Genomic DNA, 18,775 nt, shown 5'->3' with positions numbered 1-18,775 from the left:
CCTTTTACACCTTTGCACAACTTTGTGCTTTGGATAGATTAACCATTAAGGGAGGGTATTATAATAATAGATAGTTTCTATTATCTTTGTATAAGTATCTAATGGTTATCTATTTCATCTCCTATAAATAATAGGAAGTTTCTAATATTTGATTTCTTGTTTCTAAAATAGAATGTTTCTATTCTTTACGATTGTTTCCTAAGGAAACATCGTTCAGTTTGTCGTATAAATTGATCTCTTGATCACTGTTAATAATAAGCAAATATTTATCAATTACTTTGTAATAATATTATGCTGCTTGTTCCGATCAAACAATTAGAAATATTGATCGAATGTTCAAGTTAGCTAGCTGGCCTGTTTTAGAAATTTGAGACGATGTTTTAGAATTATAAGAAAAGGATAGCTTTGTGACACATGATAAGTTATAACATGAGCAATCCTAGACTATCTATAGTACTTTTTCAATTAAAAAACTAAGATTGTACTAGGATTTCAAGCTATTTGGGTCTAGGTTGCAGTTTGGTCTTGCCTCCCATTTTCTTTGGCATTGATGTCCTAGTGTTTTTTTTCCACATTTTGTAACTAGTGGGCTAATTTAAAGTAAGCTACACGACAAATCCAGTGCAGTATATTCGCAACAACTGTAATTTTTAATGACTCAGTTTGCATCATATATGTCAGGCAAACTCATTTTAAAATGTCTTCCCCACGAATGCATTGATCAAAGGCATTAATTTAAGTTTTGAAAGTCTTTGCTAAAACCTTTGGTAGGTCTTCTTTTTGTAAAGTTCTAGACTCTTAACCCGTACATATTGACTGAGTATTTCTACCGCATGGGGCATGTTGATTTTTAACCAGAAAAGAAATAAGCAACACAAACAAGAGATAGTGAACACAAAACATAGTAATTACCTTGGGAAAACCCTCCACTTTAGGGAGAATAACCCAACAACAAAACATCACTTTATTAATGAATAATTGGAAGTCTAAAATAAAATTTGCCAAAACATAAGGCTCAAACTGTAGCGATGATTAACAACACTCCTATGATCTGCTTATAATAATAAATACTACTTTTGTACCAATATTCAGAAACACAAGATATAAATCTGTATGTCTATTTGCGAATTCCTCTTGGAAGGATATGTAAAATTGCTTGGGCCTTGGATGGTCTTGGCATTAGAAACCGAAGACCCTTTGTTGTCTTGGACCTTCATTGCCTTGACTCTTCTATGTTTTGCCCCTTCAACATCAGGACCTTTTGATGCTTTTTATAAGAAAGAGATTATTTATATATTTCAAAATTAGGAAAGAAAGATAGCTCTTGATGCTATAACATCAACACTTCCTCTTGGTTAGGGAGGTATCATTCCAGATATCCCTGTCATGGAGTCTCAACATGACCCACAATGGCTACACCCATTTGTAGAAAAGTGTGTACCATGATATCTCCCAACACAATAATGTCATGGAGTTACTCAACATGACACCCACAATATCTACACTCATTTGTGGAAAGAGTTTATCACAAAATCTCTCAACGTAATAATGTCATGGAGCCACTCGACATGGGCTACTCCCATGTTTGCAAAGAAGCATATGCACGTGCCCATCGTAGACTTACTCAACATGATGTTGTAATGGAGTCTCCAAATACGATGTTCACCATGGCTACTCCCAAGAGTGGAAAGAGAAACAATTCTCAATATGCATTTTAGCACATAGTAAGAGCAACATTTCTCAAGGTCTTTCACCTTACATTTCTCTGCCTTAGAGAAATATGCATTTTAGCACATAGGAAGGGCAACATGTCTCAAGGACTTTCTCCTCATATTTCCCAATGTTAGAGAAATATGCACTTTAGCACATAGTAAGGGTCATTGATGTTGAGATTCCCTCTTAGCTAGAGCAACCAAATGCAATCTCTCTCGGTTTTTGCTCAAATCAACTCGTAGTCCTTATAAGCAGCACTCATGACATCATCTTCACTAAAGAAATAGAGCACAACTCTAGCCAGTAGCAAAGGAAATATGATAGTGCAATGCAAAACATTTGAATGATCGAGTCCAAGCAAATGCACAATTTTGTGTAGAGCCATGGCTTGAAAATCAACAACGTCAGATGAAGTCATCCAACGCAAGCTAATTGTCAAATCTCTACCCTGTCCAAATGAAATCGATCATCCTCAGTTGCAAGAGCATGGGATAAAAATCCCCAAAACCCCATCAAAAGCCCAACCATTATTGTGCTCTCTTTGGAGAACCTTGTTCTTGATCATGGTGTGCTCAGAACTCTCGATTCTTCTAAGTCTTGACAATACCGTTGTGTGATGACACAAAGCCAATACTTGTTAGAACCAAAGCATAGGGTATAGATGATGTCTCTTGCATTGAGTGAATGAAGCCTCTTGCCCTCGGCAAGGTCCCAGAGCACAGTAACCCCATTCTTTGCATTAGTGGCATAGAGTGACCCATTAGGCAGGACAACAATAGTGTTCCCATCAGGCACGACATCAACAATGTTCAAAGAGCTAAAATATAAAAAATAAGCTGTAGAACAACATAGGCATTTTGTTCCTAGTAGCTTCAATAATAGTGTGAGACTTCCTCATTGCACTCATTGTCACCACACAATTTGACCTTAGTGTGTACAACTCTTATAATCGATCTACCGCCTACTTTACAAAGATAATCTTGAAATGGTTCCATAAAGTTGTGGAAGTATCCCATCCTTAGAATCCATATTTGACTCGGTTTTTAATGTCATCTCCCTATATACAGACAAATCATCGTCTTTGTAATTGATCCCTTTTGCTTTCTTGCTATGTCTCCTTAGTTCAGAGGAAGATAAGTAGTTACACAAATAGTAAGTAAAATTTTCCCAAACATTGATGCTTGCATATAGTTATCCAAAGGCATAAAACAAACCTCATAAAGACTATTACGCATAACTTTGAGCTGAAGGACTGGCGTGTCTCTTGATCTACTACCATAAGGGATGTGAGAGGTTGTTACGTAGCCATTTGAAATTCTAGCTTTTAGTGCTGGAGTATTCAGTTTGTGCTATATCAAGAACCTTTTTTGCAGATCCACTGGTCTCACTGTCTTCATAATATCTTCAAAAGTCCCGTTCAAGGTAACATCTCTCATATTCCCATCTTAGGCAATTGTCTCTTGAATGCAAAGAATTCTTGTTTTTTTTGAATAATCCTCTATAACTACTATGTAATAAAGTAAGGTGGGATAGATATTAGAAAAGAAGGATTCTGTGAATTCTTAGCACTGGATAACCCCCTAAAAGAAAACTTCCTCCATGCAATTACTACTTTGAAGTGATCGGTAAAAATACTTGCTTGTTATTAACAATGATCAATAGATCATTATATACAAAAGAATAAACGATGTTTCTTTAGGAAACAATCATCATGAATAGAAACATTCTACTCTAACAACTAACTAAAAGCTAACTAAATATTAGAAACATTCTAATATATACAATACATTACAAATAGATAACCATTAAATAGTAATAGACAATAATAGAAACTATCTATTATCGTAATACCCCTTAATGGTTAATCTTTGAATTTGTCAAACTTATTTGGATCCGTCTTCAACCAGCTGTCATATGTAGTGATAGTGAACATCCACATGCTTGGTTCCTTCATGGAAGATTGGATTCCGTGCTAACTTGATAACGCCTTTGTTATCAACAAACAAAGTGGTCGGTCATGTTGACGACATTTGCATATCCCCAAGCATCTGACGGAGCCAAACAACTTCACAACTTGCCTTAACTGTCCTTCTGTATTCAGCCTTTGTGGAGGAGAGAGAAACAACCTGCTGCTTCTTGGTGGTCCATGTGACGACATCGGATCCCAAATTGAACACATTCAGAATTTGACTTCTTATTGTCAATAGAGCCTGCCCAATTTGAATCTATGAACCCACTGAGTCTAGGATTAGAACTCTGAGAGTAAAGAAATCCATAATCCATAGTGCCCTTCACATAACAAAGTACACACTTTGCTACCATCTAATGATCAGCTTTAGGAGGTGTCATAAAGCATGAGATGTAGCTGACTGTGAAGCTGATATCAGGTCTAGTAGTAGAGAGGTAGATGAGGTTACCTACTAGTTGCTTGTATGTAGTATCATCAAGCAGAGGAGAGTCAGACTTGGCTGATAACTTCAAACCTTTCTCCATGGGTGTGGATGCAGGCTTCCAATCTTGCATATCAAATTTGTTTAACAGAGCCCTAGCATATTTGGATTGAGAAATGAATATACCAGAAGACTGTTGCCAAACCTCAACACCTAGACAATAATGCATGGGCCTGAGATTAGTCATATCAAAAGACTGGCATAAACTCTGTTTGGTTACCTGAATCAAAGATGCCGAATTGCCAGTAATGATCAAATGATTCACATAATTAACTAGAACGATGATGTCACTATCAGTAGTCTTGATGTACAAATTTGAGTATGAAGAACTCCTTTGATAGCCTTGATCATTGAGGTACTTATCAATTTTTATGTACCATACCCTAGGGGCCTTCTTCAAACCATAAAGAGATTTCACTAGTCTAAGAACCTGGTTTTTTTTACCAACAACCTTGAAATTAGGAGGCTGCGTCATGTAGACCTCTTCTTGTAGGTCACCATTTAGGAAAGCACTCTTGACATCCATTAGATGAACCTTCCAGCCAAGCTGAGCTGCCATGGCTAGGACTAATGTGATAGTGCTCATCTTTGCTGTAGGAGCAAAGGTCTCCTTGTAATCAATGCCCTAATGTTGAGAAAAGCCCTTTGCAACTAAACGAGCTTTGTACTTATCCAAAGTATCATAAGACTTTGTATTTTATTTTGTAAACCCATTTGCAACCAATGGGTTTCCTCCCTGGTGGAAGATCAAAATGGACCCAGGTGTGATTCTTCAATAGGCTTTGCTATTAAGATTGCATGACTTGTTCCCACTCTGGAATACCTTTAGCCTCTGAGTACGTCTATGCACACTGAATGTTGGGCATAAGAAAAGTGCTTTCTCATGGAACGAGAAGGTTCAACAAGCATTTGAGCAATTAAAAGAAACAATGAGTTCATGTCCTATTTTAACCATACCTGATCTTACGATGCCTTTTGAATTACAACGTGATGCATCAAGGGAAGGGATTGGAGTAGGCCTCATGCAAAGGAAACATCCCATAGCATTTGAGAGTCGCAAACTCGCAGAAGCATAAAAACACTATTCCACATATGATAAAGAAATGTTCTCCATAATGCATGCCTTAGCTAAATTCCGACAGTATCTAGTCTGCGAGAAGTTCATTGTTAAGACAAATCATAATAGCTTATGTTTCTTCCTAAGCCAAAAAGATCTTAATGATCAACAACAAAAATGGGTGTGTAGAATTCAAGCATATGATTTTGACATAGAATATGTTAAGCGGGTGAATGATGGAGTTGTAGATGCTCTATTTCGACGCCCCCACCTCAATATGGTTACCAGTATTTCAGGAGATTGGAAGAAAGATATCATTGCTAGGTATGCAAAAAATCCTGAAGCTAATAAAATATTAGAAGGAAAAATTCCAAATGAAGACTTCAAAACCCGAGATGATATTATATTTTATAAAGGAAGAGCATTTCTAATCCCATAGTCAAAAGTTAAAAACACAATCTTACAAGAGTATCATGATAATCCCTTGTTTGCCCATCAAGGGTATTTCAAAACATATAAACATATAAGAGAGAAATTCTCATGGAAAGGTCTAAAGAAAGATGTCCAGAATTTGTACAAGAATGCATGACTTGTCAGCAGAATAAGGCAGAACACACACACCCTCTAGGACTACTACAACCATTACCCATTCCTAATCAGAAATGGGAAAGCATTTTGATGGATTTCATAACCGGCTTACCCAAAGTTCAAGGGAAGAATAGTATTTATGTAGTGGTGGATAGACTCACTAAATACACTCATTTCTTTTTCGTTAGTATCGAGTCATCAACACATCAAATAGCTGAACTATTTTTCAGAGAAGTATTTAGACTCCATGGACTTCAACAAAACATAATCAGTAATCAAGACAACAAATTCATCAGTCAATTTTGGCAATAGCTTTTTAAACTAGCAGGGACTAGTTTGCCCCCCAACACGAGTTACCACCCGTAAACAGATGGACAAACCAAAATAGTAAATAAGTGGTTAGAAGGATATTTGAGGAACTGCGTAACAAGGCAGCAGAAAGCATGGATCAGATGGCTACATTTAGGTGAATTTAGCTATAATACAACCCATCACATGTCCACCAGAATGACCCCCTTCAAAGATTTATATGGATATGAGGCACTCACTTTTGTGAACTTGATCTCACAAGAGAGTTGAGTACCAAGCGCATAGGATTTTATTCAATAAAGCACAAATATTTTAAAATTCTTAAAGAGAATTTATAACAAGCCCAAAATCAACAAAAGTTATATGCCGACAGGAAACAGATTGAAAGGACATTTGTTGTTGGAGATTTAGTGTTCTTAAGATTACAACCATTTAAACAAATATCAATTTAAAAGAATGGGATAAATAAACTTGGACCACGATTGTATGGACCATATGGAGTAATCAAGAAACATGGAGAGGTGGCATATGAACTACAACTTCTTGAAGGGAGTAGAATCCATAATATTTTCCACGTCTCAAGGCTTAAGAAAGTAGTGGGAAAACAAATAGAACCCTACATAGAATTACCCCCACTAGATGACGGAGGTCAGCATGTCCTAGAGCCCGAGGTTATTTTGGATAATATTCAGGAGAGGAAGCTTAGGAATAGAACCATTACTGAGTATTTGATCCAATGGAGAAATCTACCTAAAGAAGACGCCACTTGGGAGAAGGAAGAAACCATCAAATTGCTTGAGGACAAGCAAAGTAGGGTGGGAGGGACTGTAATGACCCCCATGATTTAAGATAAAAATAATTATTTTAAGAAATTTTATAATAAAATCATGATTGTAAAGAAAATATAATAATTTCATTATTTGACAAGTTTAACAATCATTATTTAATAATGGTCAATAATATCATGATTGTAAAGAAAATATAATAATTTCATTATTTGACAAATTTAACAATCATTATTTAGTAATGGTCAATTTCTTTGTAATTATATAATTATTAAAATACATATTATTACATAATAATAACTATTACTAAAATAAATATTACTATAATGAAATAATAAACAAAAACAAGAGAGTATTCAAAATGCGTTTATCATATACAAGGTCAATGAGTCATGACGAACATAGTTGGTTGTGACCCCTGACCAACCTACGTATATATATGGAACAGCGAGGCTTGGGATGGAGGCGGTGACCAACACAGGAAAAATGGAGAAGGAAGACGGAATCAACCACCTCAGCAAGAACATCGTTGGACACAACAGAGAAGAATTAGGCAACACATACCACCGTGGCATATATCCGTACACAGCAGAGATCATCCTCTCAATAACCGAGCATATTCTGAAGGAAACAACACTCAGCAAACCACCCCACAAGTACGGGCATGATTTAACCTTCAAACAAAGGAATTCCAGAACCATAATAGGTAGAACAAAGGATTGGACAAGTGTTTGGGGCCACACTATAGTCAAGGTCAACTATGCAGTAAACAATATAAAAGACGTATCCTTTGGAACCAATTTGTTCGAACAAGAATAGGAGGCAAGGTATTGTGAGGAAAGGGGACGGAGGAAGGAAACGTGAATATACGAAGACAATAAGCAATTGCAGTATTGATCACAAATATCCAGGGAAGACAGAGAGAGTCTATGCAATGATATTCAGTTTAACTTCAGAGTCCTTCAGAATTACATCATATTCCAGTCAGCAGTAATAACGCATCCAGGCACAAAGGTAACTCTCTTAACTTAGTCAGTTCAGCCTGGTCAACGTCTGCATCAAATACACTAATAAATAGCATATAAACAAACACAAATATACATCAGGCAACTCCAAGGCGGTTAAGTAATTACCAGTACAAAGGAACTTGAAGTTCCATATAATTCCTTGGGAATCAGGCAGATATCTGAATATCTTTAAGGGCTTCATTGAGACATCCAACTGAAAATGTCAAACTGAAGCAAGGTCAGTAAACTGAAAGGTTTTAACTTTTACATATGCATATGATATAATGAGCATACCCATGGTAGTTCATAAGGCTTAGGTTGGCAGTAAACTCTCCTAAGAAGGATGGATGTATCTGCATGATCGTCCATGAGGCTTATAGAGAATATTCTGGGAAGACGACACTTAGTGGAGAGTTGTTCCGAAGTAGGAGCCCCAGAAAGCACTCCCCCAGGAGCTAAGTGTTTGATCACGACATCTCTTTAAGAAGAAAACCCAACTAGGGAATAGGGTCTGCATTAATTCCAATAGTAATGTTTAGAAAACATTGTATTATAATTTTGGGTGAACTAATATATTTGTAGGTTTATCAGCTAGGACATTGTGGAATCTTCCGACCGAGTGACCAGGGACAATACACAGGACTGACCACTTTGTTTGTTGATAACGAAGGCATTATCAATTAGCATGGAATTTAGTCTTCCATGAACGAACCAAGCATGTGGATGTTCATTGTCATTACATACGACAACTGGTTGAAGACTGGACAATAGACTTGCAGTATGTTCTTATAACGGATCAGATTGCAAATATTCTCACCACGCCTCTTGGTCCTGATAAGTTTGTCAAATTCAGAGGACAACTTGGGTGTTGTAGATAGATTAACCAGTAAGGGAGGGCATTACGATAATAGATAGCATCTAATATTATCTAATGGTTATCTATTTATAATTTATTCTAAATATTAGAATGTTTCTAATATTTAGTTAGCTTGTAGATAACTATTAGTTTTCTATTAGCTAGAATAGAACGTTTTTATTCTTTACGATCATTTCCTAAGGAAACATCATTCTTTTGTATATATTGACCTCTCGGTCTTTGTTAATAACAAGCAAATATTTTCCAAGTAATTTGTAATATTGTGGAAGATTTGGCGAATACTAGAGTTTGCACCAAGGTACTATTTTACTGTAACAGACCTATATCACAATTAGATCTGTATAGCAGACCTGTTCGTATTAAGATCAGTCCACTTACAATGAGGTGGAGGTGTGTGATAGTAGTGTGTTTTATTTTGGAGGGTGGGTTATTGTGCTTCTTGCTATTGAAAATGAATTCCGAATTTTGTTCATGGGTGTATTTCAGTTTTTTATGTTATTATTTCAATATTACATGCATATTGGCAAATTGCGAATTATGAATGCATATTGAGCATTGAGTTTGACTATTGAAATGTTGCATGTTAAGGTTCTGTGATGTTTAAATTGCATGTTTTATCCATGTTTATATATATATATATATATATATATTTCCCTAAAGATTTTGAATTGTCCTTATATTTATACAGACGCCTCCTTTGCCATCCCCTAACTTGGCAAACAAATTTGCTGTCTCAAAAACTTGTCTTCCTGTCCCCTGCTAGTCCCATCTTTCAAACTTGGGCTAACATTGAATAATATATAATAATAATATCATATATTATTTAATAATATACAAAGAATAATAAATACTATTATATTATTATCTAATATAATAGCTTGCAATAATTTGGTGAATAATCAAGAAAAGAGGAATCCCTTAAGAATGCAATCTGTTTACAAGTTTCCTTGTTATGTGATTGAATAAAAGATTCATATTAAACATGAGCAAGTCCTCTCCTATGCGGACTATCTAATCGATAAAGATAAATCATATGAAGGCTCCACAATAGTTGTCAACAATTATGTATGATGGTGCAATGAAGAAGTCAGGGCAATGACTAATGAAGTTAAGTCAACAACAGGTAATTATTATTAAAGGATTGATGAGGGAAAGACACAACCCGTCAAACTCAAGGGATGGCAACCATTTGGTTTTGAGGTATAAAAGTGAGCTCACTCAACTTGGGGGATGGAAAAGGGAAATATAAAGGATTTCAGACTACAATCTGAGATAATCTGGAAAAAAGATAAACAGACAGTTTGCATAAATAAAAAAAGCAGAGCAAGTCAGAAATAAATCACTGGCTGTTACAGGCGCCGGGTATGCATCTGGTTCTGTTATTTACAGTTAAAATAGATTAATGCACATCTGAAGAGAAACATAGAAATGTATACATATACATAATCTTGAAATCTTCATTAGTACTTTAGCAATAAAAAAAGAAGGCTGAAGCAACTCAAGGAATGGCGGTCTAAATCCCAGGAGGACAGTTCCCAAGATAAGGCGGGGATCAATGACCTTGCAAACCTTGAGGGCAAAAGTTCCAAGGTCAGATAAGGTCTTGGATCTGTAAGCTTTTGAGAGAATCTTTCAAGTGGTCTGTAAGCGCCTTGGATTGTATTCGGGCCTCCTCCCCCCTCAACCTGAAGTAATAGTGGGATCAAGTTTAGCAACAAAAACTATAGATAGCCATATTTTCACTTGCATTCACAGAATCATGGTAATAATGGCTCCTAATTATTATAGAATCTGATTTTTTTGTAGCAGAGGGGTGGGTTGAGTCCAAAATTTGATATAAATGCAACATTTTCAAATTTTTTTAATTGATGTGAAAGCTTTGTTTTCCCTATTAGTGGCAAGTATCATATTTACCTCACCCTGCCGATGGATCATGGAGTGGGATTTGAAACATTGATGCAAAATGCATCTATACAGCTATCATCAGAAGCATACATAATCACCTAAATGGACTGAAAATATCATAGCTGTTGTTAATTAGTCTGGTGTCTCATGATATAGGTCTGTTGGTACTGTGTTCACATGCTTCTTTGTGCTGATAACCTCCTTCTTATGTTGATCATTACTTCACATTATGATGTTTTTCATGCAATTTGCTCGACTCATTATTATTATTAGCATTCTTATATGATTTGAAATTAATTTGTTTGGTTCTCTTTCTGCAGCAACAATTGCAGTCTCTAATGGAAACATTGAGCTTAACAGAACCCCACTACATAAGATGTGTAAAGCCAAATAATCTTCTCAAGCCTGCCATTTTTGAGAATCACAATGTTCTACAACAGCTCAGATGTGGAGTAAGTAGATTGTGCTATTTGACCAATCTCAGATGAATTGACTTCTACAAGAATTAACTTCCGTGTTTTCCAAGTTGTTATCAATGGAGATAAATAGTTCTTTTGTATTCACTTCTGTGTTGCAGGGTGTCCTTGAAGCCATCAGGATCAGTTGTGCTGGGTATCCAACCAGACGAACATTTTTCGAATTTCTCAATCGTTTTGGTCTTCTTGCTCCAGAAGTTTTGGAGGGAAAGTATGCCTCTTTGATCCATTTGCACAGTTTAGGTTTCTTTGGGTCCTTAATAAAATGTTTGCAGTTTTGTATGTTGCATCTAAATTCTGATTTCAAAATTAGCTTTTGACTTTTTATCGTCCTTGATGGCAGTTATGATGAAAAGACAGCATGTGAAAAGATTTTGGACAAGAAAGGCCTTAAAGGCTATCAGGTTTGCCTAAAACCTGTACACTTATAGATTCATAATGCCTGGACAAGCACAGTTATTCATATCTCTTTAAAACTAATGGAAGTGAACTGTAGTTACCCTTAGATTGCCATTTGTCCCATTCAAGTACTATTGGCCATCAATATAAGCTATATTTGGAAAATTTTCCATGTTGCATGTGAGTGATGATGCCATGTTGTATATGCCAGCAATGAAGTATAAGACCTGTATTTCCACCTTCCAAGTTATGATCATTTTCAACATGTTTCAATTTCATTTTTCTTGAAGGCATCGTAAGTTAAAGAGTCTTTATGCTCCATATTATCTGTACTATTCATCTTCTGCTGTACATTTATGGGTATCTGAGTAGGCATATTCAGAATCTTACTGAAGCCTGGGCAGAACAATTGGATTGCTAGACTGGAAACTAGGATACATAGGCTATGGATATGGTAACAAGTGTAGATATTCCTCTTCATATATCCATGCTAGAAATCCTTTACGGCCCTATGATTAGTTGAAAGAGCACTTGTAATATCCCAGTAGGATATTATCTCCCAAATATTTCCACAAATAGTTTTCAGAATATAACAGATAAGTTATGCAATATAACCCAGCAACATAAACCATCAAATGAACCAGTATGCTCAATAAAAGGCTCAATTTTAACACTTCAGATTTGCTATTGTATTATAAACCAACAATACGATAACATGCATAAAGTCCAATCTTACAAACAGCAATAACAGTCAGATTGGAAACATATAAAAAGAACCTGTAAACTCAACGCGAATTCTGTCTTGAATATACTGCAGTGATGAACTGGGGCTATGTCCAATCAAAACCATAAATGGCCCGAAGGTTTGTGTCCTCAGGTCTGAAGTGGAAGGTGTAAATTCTCTCAATCTTTCTCCAAGAGAAATTCAAATTCTCCAAACAAAACAATAATCCAAGTATGCCCAAAAAGAGTCTCCCTTCTTTATGCATCAAGCCATGACTCTTTAGTTTCCACTTCTCCATCTTTCGTCATCTTCTTCTTTGGTTACCTTTTAACCCTCTCTTATGATATTAAACTGACCCATTTTATAAATTTTCTTTAAACTTGTATAAGCCAAATTAAATATTAAATGAATTTAACTTCAGAAGTCCTAATGTCCAAAAAAGGGACATTAGAGTCTTCCCTCTTCGAGATTGCTTGCCCTCAAGCAATCATGAGTCCATAAGCCAATACTGGGGTCCCATATGCATCTACTAGCATCACTGTGGTTCATACTAGTAACTCTGAAGTCAGGATCTGCCATGCTGTGGTACCAAATGTGAGAATGCAACCCATCTATTAGTATGATCCTTGGATCCCATGTCAATCTCTCAATCTCCGCTGCAACTGTAGGCTGCGTGACTTTGATCATACATCTCTGGCTGTGTAGCGTCACAACATAATCCATAAAATGTAAAGCATACATCCCATTAACACTTAGATCCCAAACCAACCTATCAGCACGATCCTGGGTGTAGAAATAGATGATTGGTGAATCTCCAACCTCCCAAATCAGCCAACTGAAAAAATAGATGTCCAACACACTCTCCGTGTGCAAGGAAATCAACTCATCATGACTCAAGATGTTGCTGTCATAACTCGGATCAACATCAAGAATGACAATGTTGTTGAACTGGAAAGGTAAACATCTCATATGAAATATATCACATGTACTAATAGTCTAAGCAGGGCAGCCACTGATAACTGGAGTATGTAGAAAGATAAAATCACCATATCATAAGAACTTGGTATAAATCTCCAGATAAGCTGTAAAAACCCATAGGGCACACTAAGGACAACTCTAAATTATATGTCTCACCATAAGTATCATTGCTATAATCCATTGTTGGAAAACTTGGACTTGGCAACAACTCGCCAAGCTCCCAAAAGTTTATTTGTAAAAAATTGGCCAGTTTTTTTTAAAAACCCGAGAACTTGAAAAACCGCTTAAATTTAATTAAAAGTATGCTTTTTTTTCAAAATTCAATGAGGAGATGCATGTAATGAGTTAATTAAAGAGAACACAAAAGAAACAAGAAGAGTTTATATATATATATATATATATATATATATATATATATATATATATATATATATATATATATATATAGAGTGGGTACACAATTGCATTCTCATGTGGAATGTTGACGGCGGGAAGCAAAATAGTAAATAGTTTCTGTCAAAGTTTCAAACCTGGGAAAGAGATTTGTCTTCTAAAACCAGTTGCAATCCTCTTCAAATCTACTCAAATCTGCCTTGAATCACTTGCAGTCACCCAAGAATGCCTTGGAACCCTTATTCTCTCCCTTCCTCAAGCCTCTGATTGCCTAAAAGAAAATTGGTGTTGCAAAAATGAATTTTTTTGGCCTATAACCTGCTAACGTGCTTTTGAGTTTTTACAAAAAAACTTGCCGAAAAAACTGTGATTACTTTCCGATTTTTCTTGTTTTTGCCAAGTTTTTGAAATGACAATTTTTCTGCCAAATACTTGCCGGCCAAGAAATCTTGGCGATTTCCTGCCAATTGCAGATTACTCTGTGAGTGTGCCAACTATGCTCAACATCTCCATTAATGAAATGATCACTTCCACACATAGTTTTTGAAGTAAAGTCACTTGATTTATCTTCTACCTTGTGATACGGTGAGATCATGTTATTGCTGTTGTAATATTCAGAATTTATGTATTTGACTTCTTGCTGGTCCTTACGGTCTTCATCAGCAACATATGTCTCATTAAGATGGGGAATGGTGGCATTGTTCTGGTTTTCATGCCCACAAATGGTATTTGATTCCTTCAACAAATGATGCCATCTCCATAGTTCTATTTTTTTTGTTCATCTTCTTTGTGAATGGCTGCTATAGGGTTCTGATTTTCAGCCTACTATAAGGAGTAATGTGTAACACTTAGTTGGAGACATAACTCATCTATCTCCCTCTCTTTATCCTCAACATGTTTGATAGCTATTTCCCTATCTTTATCCTCAACATGTTTGATAGCTATTTCCCTATCTTTGATCAACTTCAAGTAGTCTGATTCATTCTTTCTAATGCCCTTTTAAGAGTATGGAGGTATGCACTATTGATTTCATTCGTTATTCCTTTCTCCTCTTTAAGATTATTCACTTCCAGTAAGGTTTTTTCAATGTTTTTATGGGTGTTATTAAAGTGCACTAAGGCTGCAATGATCATATCATTTGATACTTTCAGCTTATCCTCTAAATTATACATTCTAAAATCATCATCCAGAAATGGGATATCTGATTAGTCCTTAAAATCAGCGCCTATATTAACAACATCATTTTCAGCTGTGCCTTTTTCGTGATTTCCCTCTATCTTAAATGTATTGCTTCCTCAACTATGACATCATTATTTTCACATAGTTCATCCTCATGAAGAGATTCACTTTCAGCCTTATGATCAGCGTAATGCTTGTCAATAATGACCTCCAAATCACCAAATAAAATGCTAGTATAAATCTTACCATCAACCATAGCGGGTTCCCTCTCATGGTCCTCATTATGTTGAAGCTGGACTAACGAATCCTCAACTTTCTCAACGTTGATCTGCACTTCTTGTGCCTCTTCCTCCCTGCTACCCTCACAAGTGTGACCGAATGACCAAAGATGTCTGCAACTAAAACAAATCTGCTTTTTCCTCATTTGGTTCTTGCTCATTTTCGAAGGACCTGCAATGTGTATGCTTGCTGATCTCAGCTCATTGTCAGACATAAATTCCTTGAACATGTCAAATTTATGTTCAATTATTTCCTCCACAAGTTCATAAGCCATGGTTGAGACTCTATCCTCCTCCCTCCATATAGCCAGCAAGTTTGATTTTAACTACTTACATACATCATCATCCTCATCTAGAATTAAAGACATGATTGTTTTTATGCAAGTTTTCACCTTATCTGAATTACCTCCCTTAAGAAACAATGAGACATTTGTAGCACCATTTGTTCACAATTGAGAGCAACATGATAATAAAAAATCTGGCCTTCGCCACGAATCATAAGGTCTTAGCTTATCTACCAAAGGTAGGGTTGGTAACCTCATGAAATTCACATAAGCTGTCCACAATTAGTTGTAGAACCTTCTTCAAGATGCTATCATTATAAGGAGCAGTAGGAGCTGTTATTTTGATGATATCACTGAGATAAGTAGCAACCATTAATCTTACCTCTTCACATGGATGCTCCATTGACCTGTGTTGGCCTAAAGCAATCATGGAAGGTTGTAATGCCCAGTTCAAGAGCCTCCAATTAGACTGATCCACTTCGGCTAAACAAGAACCCAACTCTTCCAATTTTGTAGAGACACCATCCATACATTGCATAGACTCCAATTGCCATCCCATAATGTACAACTTGATCCCTGTTGCCTTGTCTTTCTGCAAATCCCTTAGCTGCTCATAATTAAAAGTGTCATCGAATCCCTTGGTGGAGATTTTTCAGATTTTCTGTTTTCCTCAAATCTAAACTCCACAATGGAATAAGCTAATCTTACTTTAATCTTCTGTTTAGTTGGCTTTAAGGACAATTGTCAGACTGCTTGAATAGTCCCTGCGACTCCCAATAATGTTCCAAACTCCATCCAACAGTCTCAGAAGTTAGTCAAAGTTTCAAAAGACCAAGGTTGCAGCATATACTGATATAATTATCTTCCAAATCTTAACCCCAATCAAGCTGAACAGTATGCATGCTGTCATACAATTTTTTTTATCAGTCATACTGGAACACTAAGCAGTATTCTTCCAAAAGCCCTTGAATCTTTTGACATAATGCCCAAGTTTGTCCTCGCTGCTATAGTGTGTTGGCTGCCCTCCAATGACAGATTTAGAGTTCAAGTTTGCACAAAGAATGGTATCATCATATTCAGAAATTCTACACAATGAGACTTATTGAGAATGATTGCCAGAACTCTTCAGCTACTGATATGTTATTTGTGGCCTCTAGAAGTGTGATTGTTGAAGGATAATGTCCCAACAACAGCTCATGCAACTGCATCAGGTAATCAGACAATCTGAATTCAATGTCTTTCTTCAATATAGATTAGACCTGGCCATGCAGTCTGCAATGACATCACTTGGCTATGAATGGCTTGGGATCATCACCAAATTGAGCTAAAAATTGACGGCAGTCTTCTTCACATGAAATCGAGCATGAACAACCAGTCACTGCATTCGGTTCCAGGTACCAGACTTAACTACCTCAACTGTGTAATAGCTACCACTGCTGCTAGAGTACAATCTGAAGAATGAGTTGTATATTTTCGCTACAGTCATTTCTAAAAACAATGTTCTCAGCACCCGTGGTTCACTATACTATTTTACACCTCGTAGAAGTGGGAGCAGCCATTACCACATCGATTTGGCCAACACTTCGATTACACCTTCTAGAAAATGTTGTTCACATTACCTGCACTATCAGACAATTGTCATACGACTGGAAATGGGGATGTATGAGAAAATTGTCCTTGCATGGCCTTCTTTCTGTAATGCCAGTTTATCCAGGTTATTCAATACACAAATCCAGTTTCTCGAGCAATGTCCACATTTTCATTCCAATGTTTTCATAACATATAAGACAACACTTCTTCGTTGCTTAATTAGCTCCTGCAAATTAAGGCAGCCATTTCATTTCTATTACTAGTATGTGTTCGAAATTATCAATGACACCACCTATGTCAGTTCCGGTACTTCACGGTGAATGATACTGGTAGCCCTCCAAAAAATGATGAGCAAGTTGTACAAAAACGACAATTCCCTGTGACTGAACCAATTCCAGCAAATGTTTAGGTTGGAATTCCCAAATAAGAAATGGTTCCTGAGACTACTCTGTAACGTCTCTGAGCCACCAATTGGACTGTCACACTAATCCTCCGAACATAGATTCACATTTGAGCAAGCCACTCATGCTGAAAGTGCCTCCAAAAACTATCACAGCCTGTTTGAGCAGTGCTGTTGCAAATGATTTGGCTTTTATATTCACAGTAATTGTTACCTTTGATATATTTTAATAAGATGATACCCAAGATTTTCAAACAATCTGGGCATTTACAGAGAAGACTGCAATATTGATCATCAAAGAAATATGAACTGCTCGACTAACAAAGCACACAACTTCCACTCGCGTGTTGCATGAAGACCAGAGAACTTGGCGGGAGTACTGTTTCTTCCAATCTCAAGGTCTTATAATGATTGTTTAGCCACCATAATATTTACAACGACACTGAAATGTCTGTTCACATACTCAATTTCTATAATTATATTGTACTGTCTCGATTCAGACAATAACATTCAGAATGTTTTTCCCACTCCCAACAAACGTGCTTGTCTGCTCTTCATTATTTGGCGATGTTTCTTCTCCAGTCTGCCAAGGCGATGGAATCACTACCTGCAATTGCCAACTCACACGTATATATCCAACACCAAGAATGTTTTGTGAAGATTGTTACCACTATTTGACGGCTCCAAAAATATATTATTACCAAAGCAAATTCAACCAATGAGACGGGCCCTGAAGATTACAGCTCACAGAAAAAAAATCACCTAACAAATGCCATATGATTTCTCTCAACCTTTGACTCCTAGCGAATAATATTTCCAAGCAAATTAGGTTCACTTGCCAGTGGAAAATATAGTCACTTAAACAATAATTTTTCTTTTACCGCACAGTACTCCAGAACAACAATAATTTTATCAATAATAATTTCCCAAAATCTTTGCAAACGATGTGGACTCTTGAATATTACCTCAGATTTATGATGGAAATCAAATCCCTCTATTTCTGGATTCTGGCTAGTGTTGGCTTCCACTCATGGCAATCACAATAATGCCCAAAGGATTACAAGTGTCACTTGGGAATTGAATACTTTAATTCACGTCTTTAAACAGTTGGTCTTGCAGTATCCAATTCTGGAAGATAAATATCCTTACGGAGCCTGAACTACATATAGAGATGCTCTTTGGAACATTGAGCAAAATATTAATTTCATGCGATTTTCAGGGCCCACATTAGCTTTTTGTTTTTAAAAATTCGAACAGCTTTGATTTAAGCTCTCAACAAATTTATAATCTCTTTTGAATATAATTTTCAAATGTTCATCTGCAAATTTTAACCGTTCAGGCTGGCAACTTACACTGCTATGATACCACTGTAATATCCCCATA

The 18,775-nt window shown here is 36.4% G+C and overlaps 1 protein-coding gene across 2 annotated transcripts in view; it reads left to right on the top strand.

Annotated features, from left to right (window-relative positions):
- Positions 1 to 18,775, top strand: part of LOC149538596 (myosin-9-like) — a 46,417-nt gene that overhangs the window by 10,309 nt on the left and 17,333 nt on the right. For both annotated transcript variants that reach the window (XM_089799904.1, XM_089799903.1), the window contains 3 exons: positions 11,012 to 11,143; positions 11,269 to 11,378; positions 11,511 to 11,571. In XM_089799904.1, the coding sequence (XP_089656030.1) occupies positions 11,012 to 11,143; positions 11,269 to 11,378; positions 11,511 to 11,571 (303 nt within the window). The remainder of the gene's footprint in view (positions 1 to 11,011; positions 11,144 to 11,268; positions 11,379 to 11,510; positions 11,572 to 18,775) is intronic.

This window comes from Cupressus sempervirens, chromosome 9 (assembly GCF_028749045.1).
Source record: "Cupressus sempervirens isolate cs-2001-9-10 chromosome 9, ASM2874904v1, whole genome shotgun sequence".
Classification (NCBI taxonomy): Eukaryota; Viridiplantae; Streptophyta; class Pinopsida; order Cupressales; family Cupressaceae; genus Cupressus; species Cupressus sempervirens.
This window is presented reverse-complemented; position numbering and strand designations above follow the sequence as displayed.